This window comes from Schistocerca americana, chromosome 4 (assembly GCF_021461395.2).
Source record: "Schistocerca americana isolate TAMUIC-IGC-003095 chromosome 4, iqSchAmer2.1, whole genome shotgun sequence".
Taxonomy (NCBI): domain Eukaryota; kingdom Metazoa; phylum Arthropoda; class Insecta; order Orthoptera; family Acrididae; genus Schistocerca; species Schistocerca americana.
In genome coordinates, this window is record NC_060122.1 from 499623558 (window position 1) to 499638469 (window position 14912).

General features: G+C 43.6%; 1 protein-coding gene across 1 annotated transcript in view; it reads right to left on the reverse strand.

Moving 5' to 3' along the window:
* Positions 1–3187: 3187 nt before the first annotated feature.
* Positions 3188–14912, reverse strand: part of LOC124613582 (facilitated trehalose transporter Tret1-like) — an 80747-nt gene continuing 69022 nt past the window's right edge. The window contains exon 4 of the mRNA XM_047142298.1: positions 3188–3810. Within this exon, the coding sequence (XP_046998254.1) occupies positions 3457–3810 (354 nt within the window). The 3' untranslated portion in view covers positions 3188–3456. The remainder of the gene's footprint in view (positions 3811–14912) is intronic.

The window sequence follows — 14912 nt, forward strand, 5'->3', positions numbered from 1 at the left end:
CACACATCCATGCCCGAGGCAGGATTCGAACCGGCGACCGTAGCAGTCGCGCGGTTCCGGACTGAGCGCCTAGAACCGCGAGACCACCGCGGCCGGCAAAAGGCCAAGGTCCCGAGTTCGAGTCTCGGTCCGGCACACAATCTGCCAGGAAGTTTCACGTCAGCACATACTCCGCTGGAGAGTGAAATTCTCTTTCTGTTAGACATTTGTAGTAATGTTGTACCGACTTTCTAATACCCTCGTCATAGAAAGCAGCCGCTTGTGCTTTCCGCCAATTCTCTACGCTCGTCTACAGCTTAATGTCTCTGCCGAAATTTTGTCTTCATTGCCAGCGGTTCATGTGAACGGGGATGAAAGCCAGGACCAGCCAATTAAGGGCTGTTTCGTGGGTGATCAAGCACTTCCCACTAAAAACGCCGCAGGAGCATCTTCATAACTCCCCTCAAAGTGCGGGTGAGAGTTGTAATGAAGAATGAAATCATGGCAGTTCTGTTTTACGGGCTAAACGACATCAGGCGACATTCTCTTGCCAGACCCTCATACTTGGTGGGAGACATTATTTTCTAGGTATTTTTACGTACTGACTGTGCGCTAAGAATTGAAAAGAGCGCCGGCCGGGACGGCAGAGCGGTTCTAGGCGCTACGACCTGGAACCGCGCTATCGCTACGGTCGCAGGTTCGAATCCTTCCTCGGGCATGGATATGTGTGATGTCTATAGGTTAGTTCGGTTTAAGTAGTTCTAAGTTCTAGGGGACTGATGACGTTAGAAGTTATGTCCCATAGTGCTCAGAGCCATTTTTGAATTGAAAAGAGCGACATGCCGCGATCTACGGGCATACGCGTACTAGAGACACTACACAACACATATTTGCAAAGCTTATCGGATTTTCAGAGTGGTTTCCATTTCGCGACCGACTGGAGCTTACTTTCTGAACAGCCCTCGTATAATTTATTTCAGTGCCTGTGGAGCAAGTGGTTAATTATTGTGCACTTGTGTTAAGCCTACGGCAATAAACTTGTGTAGACTCTGTTGTTTTCTGTTAAGATCAGCACTGCCATCGGGTCAAATCAAAGATTTTTGTTTTTATTTTTGATTGATTTATAATTTTTTCGGGGGGAGGAGGGGAGGGTAAATGGTGTTTTACCGACGAAATCCACTCCCAGTTTCTCTCCCTCTGCCTTTCCAGTGTTCTGTCCTGATGGAGCATTGTGAGGCCATGTAGTGCCTGCATATTGTAAAGCAGTAAGCCGCGTTTCATCATTGTGTCATTGTAGGTTGCGTATTACATTCGTGTTGTCTGTCCGTGTTGTCTGGTAATGTCTGCTGAAGACGTTGGTGGTAGTGGGATGTCCTTGTGCTGACTTATTGACTAGTGTGTGTTGTTGTATGTTATACTGATTGTGCCTTTTGTAAGTTAATCTCATTGAGGCATAGTATTTGTATTCGATGATATATTTATATTTTATCATTAGTGTCTGATTGCGTATTCTGTGGTTCCCCCGTTAACAATGTGGGTGAGAACTCATTTCTTGGAATTTTATGTCATTGTGTTAGGTGTTAAGCCTTTTGGGGAAATGAATGTGAACCTCAAGTTTGTTTTTTCTTATTCATGCGCTCTGCTATTTATTCAGCTCATATTGCTAATAACATTAAACTACAGTGGGTTAAACGCCACGCTTGCGCAGACCCCAGCCAAGCCCCAGTCCAACTGAAATCCATCACCAGGATTTTCATACCTTTCAAATAAAATTTTAATTTGAAATAAAGTATTAATTGCCTTTAACTGTCAGTTTTCTGTGTTTCTCTGCAGAGGTAGTAACTGTCCGAACCTTAACTTTCAAATGCAATATAGAGTAGTAAATAACAGAAAGAGAGATTTTACTGCTACAGACAGTATTTCAAGGGTTGCCTTGCTAAAGGAGCTAATTAACATAACGTACTTTCTAGCTTATTCAGAATAAACTTTATTCTAACAAGCAGAATACAAATATGGAGTAACTTCACACTAACCCTTATATCATTGACTTTAGGGAAGCAAGTTATCACTTGGCACAATCCAAAATACTGACTGAAATGCTAAAGGGGCTAATAAGTACATCACACAAGTTTTGCGGCGTTTCTACCTCTAGTAATCATCTTACTGTTTTGTCTTGGCACACTTCACTTTATAAGTTTTTGTACACCTCTGACAGGTACTCCATCACGCTTTCGAGATCTCTTTTCTTCTATCTATACTATCCTTTTGCACCAGTGACCTCACTGCATGTGATCGTTTTGGAATCTTCACATCGCTGCCCTCTTTTCGGTACTCATTTCCCATCTCTCAGTTGCACCAAATGTCTATTTTTCTGAACAACACAAACGTTGGCGGCTTTAATCCACGAGGCAGAACTTCTGTTAGTGTCATTTGTAATAATGATCATACCAGCTGCTTGCTGAAAATCCATAATATGTCTTTCATCTGAACTACTTTAACAGGTTCCTTATTGTGACGTGTTGCTATGGTGTTCATTACATCATCAGGAAGAAAATGATTCCTCACCTTCGCTCACGCATTTCTTTAACGCTACCACATATTCTTTTACTTTCCTTTGCTGAATTATTCATGTTGTTTTCGCTGTCCATTGAACCGCCGATAAAAACACGCAAGAATCAGGCTACAAAACGGCAGGAGCTAGCGGAAGTGTATAATCCCTATGTCCAGAACAGCGAACTCGTTTGACACATTCTACATATACCTCATTTGGCATGGACAAGCCATAGCAGTAATCTCTCGTGCCATCTACTGGTCTTCGTAGCATCGGCCATCATTGGAGACTGACCTTTCAGCATATAAAAACTATCTTCACATTACAAAATTGTTAAGTCTTTCGTGGCCACTTGTTGACAAACTGCCTATTGGATTCTGTCTCGGGTTCTTCGGCCGACGTTCATCTAATGATTTTTCTGACGTTTCGCCAGCACGAGTGGCTGGCATTATCAAAGCTTCACCCTCCATTGCCGTTGGTGAACTGGAGCCGAGCTCGCGGGCGCAGACTATATGTACCTGGCGCGCCAGGTACATATAGTCTGCGCCCGCGAGCCCGGTTCCAGTTCACCACCGGCAATGAAGGGTGAAGCTTTGATAATGCCAGCCACTCGTGCTGGCGAAACGTCAGAAAATTCATTAGATGAACGTCGGCCGAGGAACTCGAGACAGAAGCCAATAGGCAGTTTATCTTCACATTCCATCTAACGAAGTAGAAAACCCACTTCATGCAAAACTGGCACTTAGCCCTTCAGCACGATAATCCGTCACTTTACTCAGATCTTAAAGAAATCTCAAAATAAAGCTAGAGTTGAGTTTGGGTACATATTATTAGACATTCCTTCTAAACAGAACTGATTCTGTTTGGATAGGTCATTCAAGATTCTTGCCTCGGGTTCCGTATCTTAGAGGTACATCTCGTAAAAATTACTGCACAGCGCTAACATCCTTGAGGCTCGTCTTCCGCGTTAAGGACTCACGATGGAGCCCTTCCGCTTTAGCGCTCATCTCGGCAGTGATGTCCTCCAGTGAACGGCCCTTAGTCTCTGGGATGAAGAACCACGTAAAGATGACCCCGACAAAGCAAGATATGGAGAAAAACCAAAAGGGGACGTAGGTTCCGAAGGAGTCTTCGACCAGTTGGAACAGTTTGGTGATGCCGAACGACAGCAGCGACAACAGGATGCCGACGCAGGAGTTTGAGAATCCTCGGACGGACGCGGGGGTCAGCTCGTTGCTCAACACCCACAGTAATGCGCTGCCTCCCATGTCGTAGGAAATCTGAAACAAGGAAGCCGTTTGCTCTTTATATGCACGTAAGTTAATTTCTTAATGCATGATGAACCTCAACTCGACCGATAAAATTCCAGAGCCTGTTCAGGGAAAGCTTCTGACTATTTTGGTGCTCGTGACCCGTGATCGCCGGTAACGTGTTCCAGAGTAACTGCAAATGTCTGATTTTATCTGTTTGTCACCACAATTACCTGATTTTCTGTGTAAATACCGTCATAACAATGTCAAACCATGTATAAAGCAAACACCGAAACGTCCTATACAGAACACACTGACGTGACGAATGTCAAGGTGTACCGCCTAATATTGTTCGGACTGTCTTTTGCCAGGTGTAGTACATGAACTTGACGTGGCATGGAGTCAACAAGTCGTCTGAAATCCCTGCATAGATACTGAACCATGCTGCCTCTACTGCTGTCCATAATTGCGGAAGTGTTGCGGGTGTAGGATTTCGTGCACGACCTGAGTTCTCAGTTGTGTCCCAGAAATGTTCGGTGCGTAGCCCAATCATTCCCTAGCATTGTCCACAGTATTCTTCAAATAAATCACGAACAGTTGAGGTCCGATGACATGGCAAATTGTCATCTACAAAAATTCTGTCACATTTTGGGTACATGAAAACCTTGATTGGCTGCAGATGGTCTTCAAGTAGACAGACACAACCATTTTCAGTCAAGTGATCGGTCCATCAGAAACCGAGGACCACGGCCATGTCATGTAAACACAGCCCATACCATTATGGAGCCAGCACCAGCTTCCACAGTGCCTTGTTGACAATATGGATCCACTGCTTCGTGGGATCTGTTCCACACTTGAAAGCTGCCATGAGCTATTTCCAACTGAAATAGATGATGAACTGATTAGGCCACGATTTTTCAATCGTTCTAGGGTCCAAGTGATATGGTCTCAAGCCCAGGAGAGGCGCTGCAGGCGATTTCGTGCTGTTAGCAAAGGCAATAGCCCATTAACGGCACGTTTCGCCGCACTGTCCTAACGGATGTGTTCGTCGAACGTCCCACATTGATTTCTGTGGTTATTTTACGCAGTGTTACTTCTCTCCTAGCACTGACAACTCTACGTAAACGCTGATGTTCTACGTATTTGAGTGAAATCCGACGGCCACTGCGTTGCGTTGTCGGTAGTGAGAGGTAATGCATGAAATTTAGCATTCACGGCTTACTTTTCACACTGTGGATCTCGGAATATTCAATTCCCTAACGATTTCCGAAATGAAATGTCCCCTATCACTTCCAGATTAAAGTTTGTCAATTTCCGTCGTGCGGTCGTAATCACGTCGGAAACCTTCTCACTTGAATCACCTACAAATGACAGCTCCATCAATTCATTGCCCTTTCATACCCCGTTACGCGATACTACCACTGTTGGTGTATGTGCATATCACTGTCCCTTGCTTTTTGTCACCTCAGTGTATAGAGTAATGCAAAAACCCTACGGGAGAAACATATTTATCACAGTGCGTTCAACACATTCTGTCAGTGCACAGTACAGTTCATAGCAAGAGGAATATCTCTTCCCTTGTAGGTATTGTTTAAACGTCGACCACCATGAGCATGAATGTGTGTATACTGATGCACCATTCACTGTCATACACGCTCAAGAAGCTCAGGAGTTTTACTTCGACGGCTGCGAAGACCTTAGCAATCAGGTCCACGTGAGTGTCCACGAGAGTCTTGTAAACCACGCTCTTCATATACCACAGTTTGTTAATTGCAACAAAATATACACCACATATCCTTGACGTTTGCACTGTAGTACAGATATTTTCAGCGTAATACAGACACTAATATATACAAGCATGTGACAAAGAAAGAAAAGATGATACGGGTTTAACGTGCCGTCGACGTCGAATTCATTAGAGACGGAGCAGTCGTTCATGTTGGAAATGAATGGAAAATTGTTGCTGCCCTTTTCAAGGTTCCATCCCAGCATTCACCTTAACCGAGTCAGGGAAATCACGGAAAATCCAGATCTGGCTGGTCGGGTGGCGATTTGAACTCCTGAATACGATTCCGGTGTCTCACCAGTACGCCATCTCGCCAGAAGGGTGTAAGAAATCAAACCAATGCAATCACTCTGAAACGAGCCACTGCTAGATAGAAGTACCCAGGAAATATTACCGAACGCCCTCCGAAATTTTTCTGGTGGAGCTCAGTTTCAACCAGTATATGATAATGTACGTTGTAATCTAGCAAAAACTGCTATCGTGAACATATAACAAGCTGAAGCTGATATACATGGAAGTAATATACACTACAGCCTATTAAAATTGCTACACCAAGAAGAAATGCAAATGATAAACGGCTATTCGTTGCACAAATATATTATACTAGAATTGGCATGTGATTACATTTTCACGCAATTTGGGTGCATAGATCCTGAGAAATCAGTACCTAGAACAACCACCTCCGGCCGTAATAAAGGGCCTTGATACGCCTGGCCATTGAGTCAAACAGAGCTTGGATGGCGTATACAGGTACAGCTGCCCATGCAGCTTCAACACGATACCACAGTTCATCAACAGTAGTGATTGGCGTATTGTGATGAGCCAGGTGCTCGGCCACCACTGACCACACGTTTTCAATTGGTGAGAGATCTGGAGAATGTGCTGGCCAGGGCAGCTGTCGAACATTTTCTGTATCCAGAAAGGCCCATACGGGACCTGCAACATGCGGTCGTCCATTATCCTACTGAAATGTAGGGTTTCGCAGGGATCGAATGAAGGGTAGAGCCATGGGTCGTAACACATTTGAAATGTAACGTCCACTGTTCAAAGTGCCGTCAATGTCAACAAGAGGTGACCGAGACGTGGAACCAACGGCACCTCTTACCATCACGCCGGATGATACGCCAGTATGGCGATGACGAATACACGCTTCGAATGTGCGTTCACCGCGATGTCACCAAACACGGATGTGACCATTATGATGCTGTAAACAGAGCCTGGATTCATCGGAAAAAATGACGTTTTGCCATTCGTGCACCCAGGTTCGTCGTTGAGTACACCATCCCAGTCGCTCCTGTCTTTGATGCAGCGTAAAGGGTAACCGCAGCCATGGTCTCCGAGCTGATAGTCCATGCTGCTGCAAACGTCGTCGAAATGTTCGTGCAGACGGTTGTTGTCTTGCAAACGTCCCCATCTGTTGAGTCAGGGATCGAGACGTGGCTACACGATCCGTTACAGCCATGAAGATGCCTGTCATCTCCACTGCTAGTGATACGAGGCCGTTGGGATCTATCACGGCATTCCGTATTACCCTCCTGAACCCACCTATTCCATATTCTGCCAACAGTCATTGGATCTCGACCAACGCGAGCAGCAATGTTACGATACGATAAACCGCAATCGCGAGAGGCTGCAATCCGACCTTTATCAAAGTCGGAAACATGATGGTACTCATTTCTCCTCGAGGCATCACAACAACGTTTCACCAGGCAACGACGATCAACTGCTTTTTGTGTATGAGAAATCGGTTGGAAACTTTCCTCATGTCAACACGTTGTAGGTGTCGCCACCGGCGCCAACCTTGTGTGAATGCCCTGAAAAGCTAATCATTTGTATTTCACAGCATCTTCTTCCTGTCGGTTAAATTTCGCGTCTGTAGCACGTCATCTTCGTGGTGTAGCAATTTTAATGACCAGTAGTGTAGTTCCTGCAGGCCCCTGTTTATTTCATAATGCGACATCAAATTATTTTGGGTTGTCTTTATATTTGACAATGCCGAGAGGGCAGAACTGTGGTCTGTTAGACATGCTTGTCTTGTAAAAACAATACGTCTAGTCGACATATCTTAAAATATTCAGTCAGAGTAACGAGACTGCTTATTAAGTGTTTGAAAGATTTTCATTCTGATATGAAATTGCAAGGCCATCTGCAAACTGGAATGTCCGGGAGGTCCGCCGTGTAGAGACTGGGAAACACCAGAGCTATAACAGAACCTTGAAGGTGGACAGCACCGAGTACTCATCCACCCTTCTTTTCACCTTGGGGTACTTTAAACTGCCGACTGCTCAAAGTGTTGCTTAAGAGGTTACCTACAGACTTACAAGGTACTACTCCGAGATATTTCGATATTAGGCCCACGTGTCACACCTTATCATAACCTCCTAATAGATCAACGAGAACCTCCCCAGCTGGTAGCCAAATTCCATGTGAGTGGTCAAGGAGGGTACCTATCCACAACAGTTTCTACCAGCTATAAGCCCAGCATGTTCAAGTGACACGACACAGTTGATTTGCTCTTTTGTTCGGTCTAAGTTCATTCCTTTCAAGAGTTCGTATTCACAAATAAATAGCGATACTAGGTGGATGTGTTCCGCAGCTCTTACTTCTTTGCCTGGTTTTTCGATAGCAATAACTGTAGCTCTCTTAAATGTTGCTGTGTGAAGAATTTCGACATAAAGGAAAACTAGTTACTTTCACTTTGTGAGACCGCTGTGCAACAAAAACCATATGAACCTGCTGCTTATCTAAATTTCGTAAGGGTATGGGCTGTATCCTGTACAGAGATCGTAAATGGAATAGGAAATTCTGGGTTAGATTGAAGAGATTACTTAACCCCAGCAAGTTCTTTCTTTGTTTGTCAAACATTTGTTTTATTTGCTTGAACCATGGAAACTCTCACTCGGTGACTAGCGATTGTGTCGCATGAGACTGTTGAGTTCCTCGCGTTCTGGGCAGTCGCTTCTTCCCGGTTCCGAATCAGTATCCAAGCTTCTATATTGGAATGTGTGAATTCGAGATCCCTGGTTTCTTTGTGCTATTTTTCCCTCCTCTGTTCATTCAAAGAACTTTGTTCATTCAAAGAACTCATCTAATTCGTAGTTGTTTCTTGTTCTCTACTTTACTAAAATTTGTTATATAGCTGGTTAACCTCTTTGTTACAATCAGTAATGTGCTCTTTACCGCCCTCTCTACGCTTTTCAGAATTTATCTCAATCCGATTTTTGGATGTTTCAGCGGGATACAGGAGCGATGGCAGTGGAAGAATATGTGGGCCCTAGGAGGTAAGAATGGGTCGACGTTGGTTTCTGGGAAAGTCATGAAGGACCATTCTTATGATCGCTCCTGTATTGCGTTCAATATATATTCCGTGCGGATGTTCACCTTACACTGACGATAAGAGTTTTGACGGTGCTTTGTTTTTATTTCTACGGAATCCATCAATACTTATTTAGTAAATTCTGAGTAGGTTTTCAGCAATAAAGAAGATGGACGTAGCCTTAAACACTAAAACTTTGTGTGAGGTGAATATCGTCTCCAATAATACATAATCTTCATAGTCACTTTGTGAGCGCACCATTAATTCAGAATATTTTTCAGGACAGATTAAATTATGCCGTTGGTAGTTCTTTATAAAAGAGAGGTGATTCTACAAATGTCAGTAACTACCGCCCAGTGTTACTGCTTACATCATTTTCTAAAATATTTGAGTAGGTAATGTTCTGCAGGGTTGTCACACAAGTTAAAGGTGCAGTAATGTGATAGATAGCCGACTTCAGATTAAATTTCTAAATGGCCACGCTACATCTACATCTACATCTACGTCCATACTCCGCAAGCCACCTGACGGTGTGTGGCGGAGGGTACCTTGAGTACCTCTATCGATTCTCCCTTCTATTCCAGTCTCGTATTGTTCGTGGAAAGAAGGATTGTCGGTATGCCTCTGTGTGGGCTCTAATCTCTCTGATTTTATCCTCATGGTCTCTTCGCAAGATATACGTAGAAGGGAGCAATATACTGCTTGACTCTTCGGTGAGGGTATGTTCTCGAAACTTTGACAAAAGCCCGTACCGAGCTACTGAGCGTCTCTCCTGCAGAGTCTTCCACTGGAGTTTATCTGTCATCTCCGTAACGCTTTCGCGATTACTAAATGATCCTGTAACGAAGCGCGCTGCTCTCCGTTGGATCTTCTCTATATCTTCTATCAATCCTATCTGGTACGGATCCCACACTGCTGAGCAGTATTCAAGCAGTGGGCGAACAAGCGTACTGTAACCTACTTCCTTTGTTTTCGGATTGCATTTCCTTAGGATTCTTCCAATGAATCTCAGTCTGGCATCTGCTTTACCGACGATCAACATTATATGATCATTCCATTTTAAATCACTCCTAATGCGTACTCCCAGATAATTTATGGTATTAACTGCTTCCAGTTGCTGACCTGCTATTTTGTAGCTAAATGATAAAGGATCTATCTTTCTGTGTATTCGCAGCACATTACACTTGTCTACATTGAGATTCAATTGCCATTCCCTGCATCATGCGTCAATTCGCTGCAGATCCTCCTGCATTTCAGTACAATTTTCCATTGTTACAACCTCTCGATACACCACAGCATCATCCGCAAAAAGCCTCAGTGAACTTCCGATGTCATCCACAAGGTCATTTATGTATATTGTGAATAGCAACGGTCCTATGACACTCCCCTGCGGCACACCTGAAATCACTCTTACTTCGGAAGACTTCTCTCCATTGAGAATGACATGCTGCGTCCTGTTATCTAGGAACTCCTCAATCCAATCACACAATTGGTCTGATAGTCCATATGCTCTTACTTTGTTCATTAAACGACTGTGGGGAACTGTATCGAACGAGTTGCGGAAGTCAAGAAACACGGCATCTACCTGTGAAACCGTGTCTATGGCCCTCTGAGTCTCGTGGACGAATAGCGCGAGCTGGGTTTCACATGACCGTCTTTTTCGAAACCCATGCTGATTCCTACAGAGTAGATTTCTTGTCTCCAGAAAAGTCATTATACTCGAACACAATACGTGTTCCAAAATTCTACAACTGATCGACGTTAGAGATATAGGTCTATAGTTCTGCACATCTGCTCGACGTCCATTCTAGAGACCTACGGTACACCGCTGCAAGAAGGGGGGCAAGTTCCTTCGCGTACTCTGTGTAAAATTGAACTGGTATCCCATCAGGTCCAGAGGCCTTTCCTCTTTTGAGCGATTTTAATTGTTTATCCCTCTGTCGTCTATTTCGATATCTACCATTTTGTCATCTGTGTGACAATCTAGAGAAGGAACTACAGTGCAATCTTCCTCTGTGAAACAACTTTGGAAAAAGACATTTAGTATTTCGGCCTTTGGTCTGTCATCCTCTGTTTCAGTACCATTTTGGTCACAAAGTGTCTGGACATTTTGTTTTGACCCACCTACCGCTTTGACATAAGACCAAAATTTCTTAGGATTTTCTGCCAAGTCAGTACATAGAACTTTACTTTCGAATTCATTGAACGCCTTTCGCATAGCCCTCCTCACACTACATTTCGCTTCGCGTAATTTTTGTTTGTCTGCAAGGCTTTGGCTATGTTTATGTTTGCTGTGAAGTTCCCTTTGCTTCCGCAGCAGTTTTCTAACTCGGTTGTTGTACCACGGTGGCTCTTTTCCATCTCTTACGATCTTGCTTGGCACATACTCATCTAACGCATTATGTACGACGGTTTTGAACTTTGTCCACTGATCCTCAACACTATCTGTACTTGAGACAAAACTTTTGTGTTGAGCCAACAGGTACTCTGAAATCAGCTTTTTGTCACTTTTTCTAAACAGAAAAATCTTCCTACCCTTTTTAATATTCCTATTTAGGGCTGAAATCATCGATGCCGTAACCGCTTTATGATTGCTGATTCCCTGTTCTGCGTTAACTTTTTCAAATAGTTCGGGTCTGTTTGTCACCAGAAGGTCTAATATGTTATCGCCACGAGTCGGTTCTCTGTTTAACTGCTCAAGGTAGTTTTCAGATAAAGCACTTAAAAAAATTTCACTGGATTCTTTGTCCCTGCCACCCGTTATGAACGTCTGAGTCTCCCAGTCTATATCCGGCAAATTAAAATCTCCACACAGAACTATAACATGGTGGGGAAATCTACTCGAAATATTTTCCAAATTACCCTTCAGGTGCTCAGCCACAACAGCTGCTGAGCCAGGGGGCCTATAGAGACATCCAATTACCATGTTTGAGCCTGCTTTAACCGTGACCTTCACCCAAATCATTTCACATTTCGGATCTCCGTCAATTTCCTTCGATACTATTGCACTTCTTATCGCTATAAACACGCCTCCCCCTTCACTGTCCAGCCTGTCTCTGCGGTATACATTCCAATCTGAGTTTAGGATTTCATTACTGTTTACGTCTGGTTTCAGCCAACTTTCCGTCCCTAGTACTATATGGGCGTTGTGACCGTTTATTAATGAGAGCAGTTCTGGGACCTTTCTGTAGACGCTCCTGCAGTTTACTATTAGCACATTAATATTGTTATTCCCTGTTGCATTTTGCCTACTCCTACCTTGCCGCGTCTCAGGAGGCGTCTTGTCGGGCCTAGGGAGGGAAGTATCTAACCTAAAAAAAAACCATGTGCATTCCACACGTACTCCGCTACCCTTGTAGCCGCTTCCGGTGTGTAGTGCACGCCTGACCTATTCAGGGGGACCCTACATTTCTCCACCCGATAGCGGAGGTCGAGAAATTTGCACCCCAGATCTCCGCAGAATCGTCTGAGCCTCTGGTTTAAGCCTTCCACTCGGCTCCAAACCAGAGGACCGCGATCGGTTCTGGGAACGATACTACAAATAGTTAGCTCTGATTTCACCCCGCGAACGAGGCTTTCCGCCTTCATCAATTCCGCCAACCGCCTGTACGAACTGAGGATGACCTCTGAACCCAGACGGCAGGAGTCATTGGTGCCGACATGAGCAACAATTTGCAGTCGGGTGCACCCAGTGCTCTCTATCGCCGCCGGTAGGGCCTCCTCCACATCTCGGATGAGACCCCCCGGCAAGCAGACAGAGTGAACACTGGCCTTCTTCCCCGACCTTCCCGCTATTTCTCTAAGGGGCTCCATCACCCGCCTAACGTTGGAGCTCCCAATTACTAATAAACCCCTCCCCCCGTGTGCCTGCTCGGACCTTGCTGAAGGAGCAGCCACATGTCCACTCACAGGCAGAGCGGGCGATGCCACACGGCCAGCCTCCACATTGACCCTCCGCCTCGCGCGCCGCGAACGCCGCTGAACCCGCCACTCTCCTTAGGGAGAGGGTAGTCCAACCGCGCCCAGTACACGCGAAGATGTCTCGACAGCAGGGACAGAGGGTGAAGCATGTAACACCTGGGGTCTACCTTGCGACGCACCAGGCTCCCCACTGCCGCTACACTCCGAGGCAGCAGCCTGAAGACGGCTGACCGCGGCCATCAACACGTTCAGCTGTTCGCGAACAGTGGCCAGCTCCTCCTGCGTCCGTACTGAGGTACATATTTGTACATTTACTTAGCATATAATGAAATGTTTAAATGATAAAATATCATCACTTGGGAAGGCATTTCATAACGTCAGTTATAATTTCGATTAGATAAATTCAGACTTTATGGAATATGTAGTTCAGAACATGCCTGGTTTCTTTCTTGGTGAAGTAATAGAATGCAAAAGCTACCCTCGTCTGCTCGAGAAATACAAAGAAGAGACGTCACTTCATCAGTGTGAGGATGAAATACGGTGGGAAGTCCATGCGATAGATGATTGGCGTACTACTGTTCTGACTTTGCATTCATGATCTGTTATTTTGTTGAAATCAGACGGCATTATCTGTTGCGTTTTCAGGTCATACAAGCATAGTTGTGACGCCGAGCAATGAGACAACAACAGAGAAAATTTTGGGTTTGCACAAATAGACTAAATTTAACTTTGAAAAAATACAGATCATCCAATTCTGCAGCGTCAGAGCCATTACACTTCCTATTGATCAGTACATACACAACAAATAATACGCAAAGTAAAAATCTCCTGCTTATTAGCTGTACAAATTGAAGATAACGTAATTTGGGGAAAATATATAGTAGAGCAGCAAAAGTTCAGGTTTGGCTACTTTTTCTTTAAGAATAATTTCCAATGTTGGGAATATATATGTAGTAAGTCAATATATTGTGCATACATTCATGCAATGCCTTATAGGGTGAATATTTGAGGAAACTCCTCACTTTGGCGAAAGGTGTTCGTTACACAAAAGAAAGTAATTACAATTACTTGGGAATATTAACCACTGCCTCACTGTACATGAACTCACTTTTAAAATTTGTTACCAAATATTCAACTTCATTTGTTACTAATGGAGATACCCCAGGCACAACACGAGAAGGAAAACTGATCTGCATTACCCTTTATGCATCTAGCTTTGGCACATAAAGGGGTGAAATGTGCAACTACAAGACTCCTAGACATTTAATTCCCATGGGTAGTTAGTTAGTTCTATGTTCCACAGATTAATCACATGGTAACCATTATGATGTGGAACATGTCAAGTGCATAAGAAATCCACACGTGAATATTTTTTATTACCTACCCCATATCCTTAAATGGCACAAAATGCATATATTATACCAACAGATTTATTTATTCTTATTCCAGAATTCGTACATGTTATAGAAGGATTTGTCAAGGAGATATTATTTGAATTTATTTTGAAAACTGTTATGGCTGTCTATCAGACATTTTATTTCATCTAATAATTTATCGAAAAGTTTTAGAACAGCATATTCTACCATTTTGGCATTTCTTTGCCAAAGATAGGTTAAGTAGAGGATAGTGTAAAGCTTTCTTTCTTCTGGTATTGTAATCATGAATGTCACTGTTGTTTTAAGCTGGTCCATGTTGTTGAGAACAAATTTAATCACTAAATAAATCTACTGTGAGGCTGTTGTAAGAATTCTTAACCTTTTAAAGAGATGCGTTCAAGAGGTGCGATTATGAGCCCCATACATTATTATAACCACTTTCTTTGAGCAGTGAATACTTTTTCCCTAAGTGTTGAGTTACCCCAAAATGTTATACCATATGACATAAGAGAGTGAAAGTATACAAAATATGTTAACTTGCTAACTTCTACATCCTCGATTTCAAAAGTTGCTGAACCTAGTAGCTTTAGGAGATTCAAAATATAAATTTTCCAATTAAGATTCTCATATATATGTACACCCAAAAACTTAGGATGCTCTACCGTGGCTACTGGCTTCTGTTGATGTGTTATATTTATTGACGGAACTGTACTCCTTGCAGTAGAAAATTGGA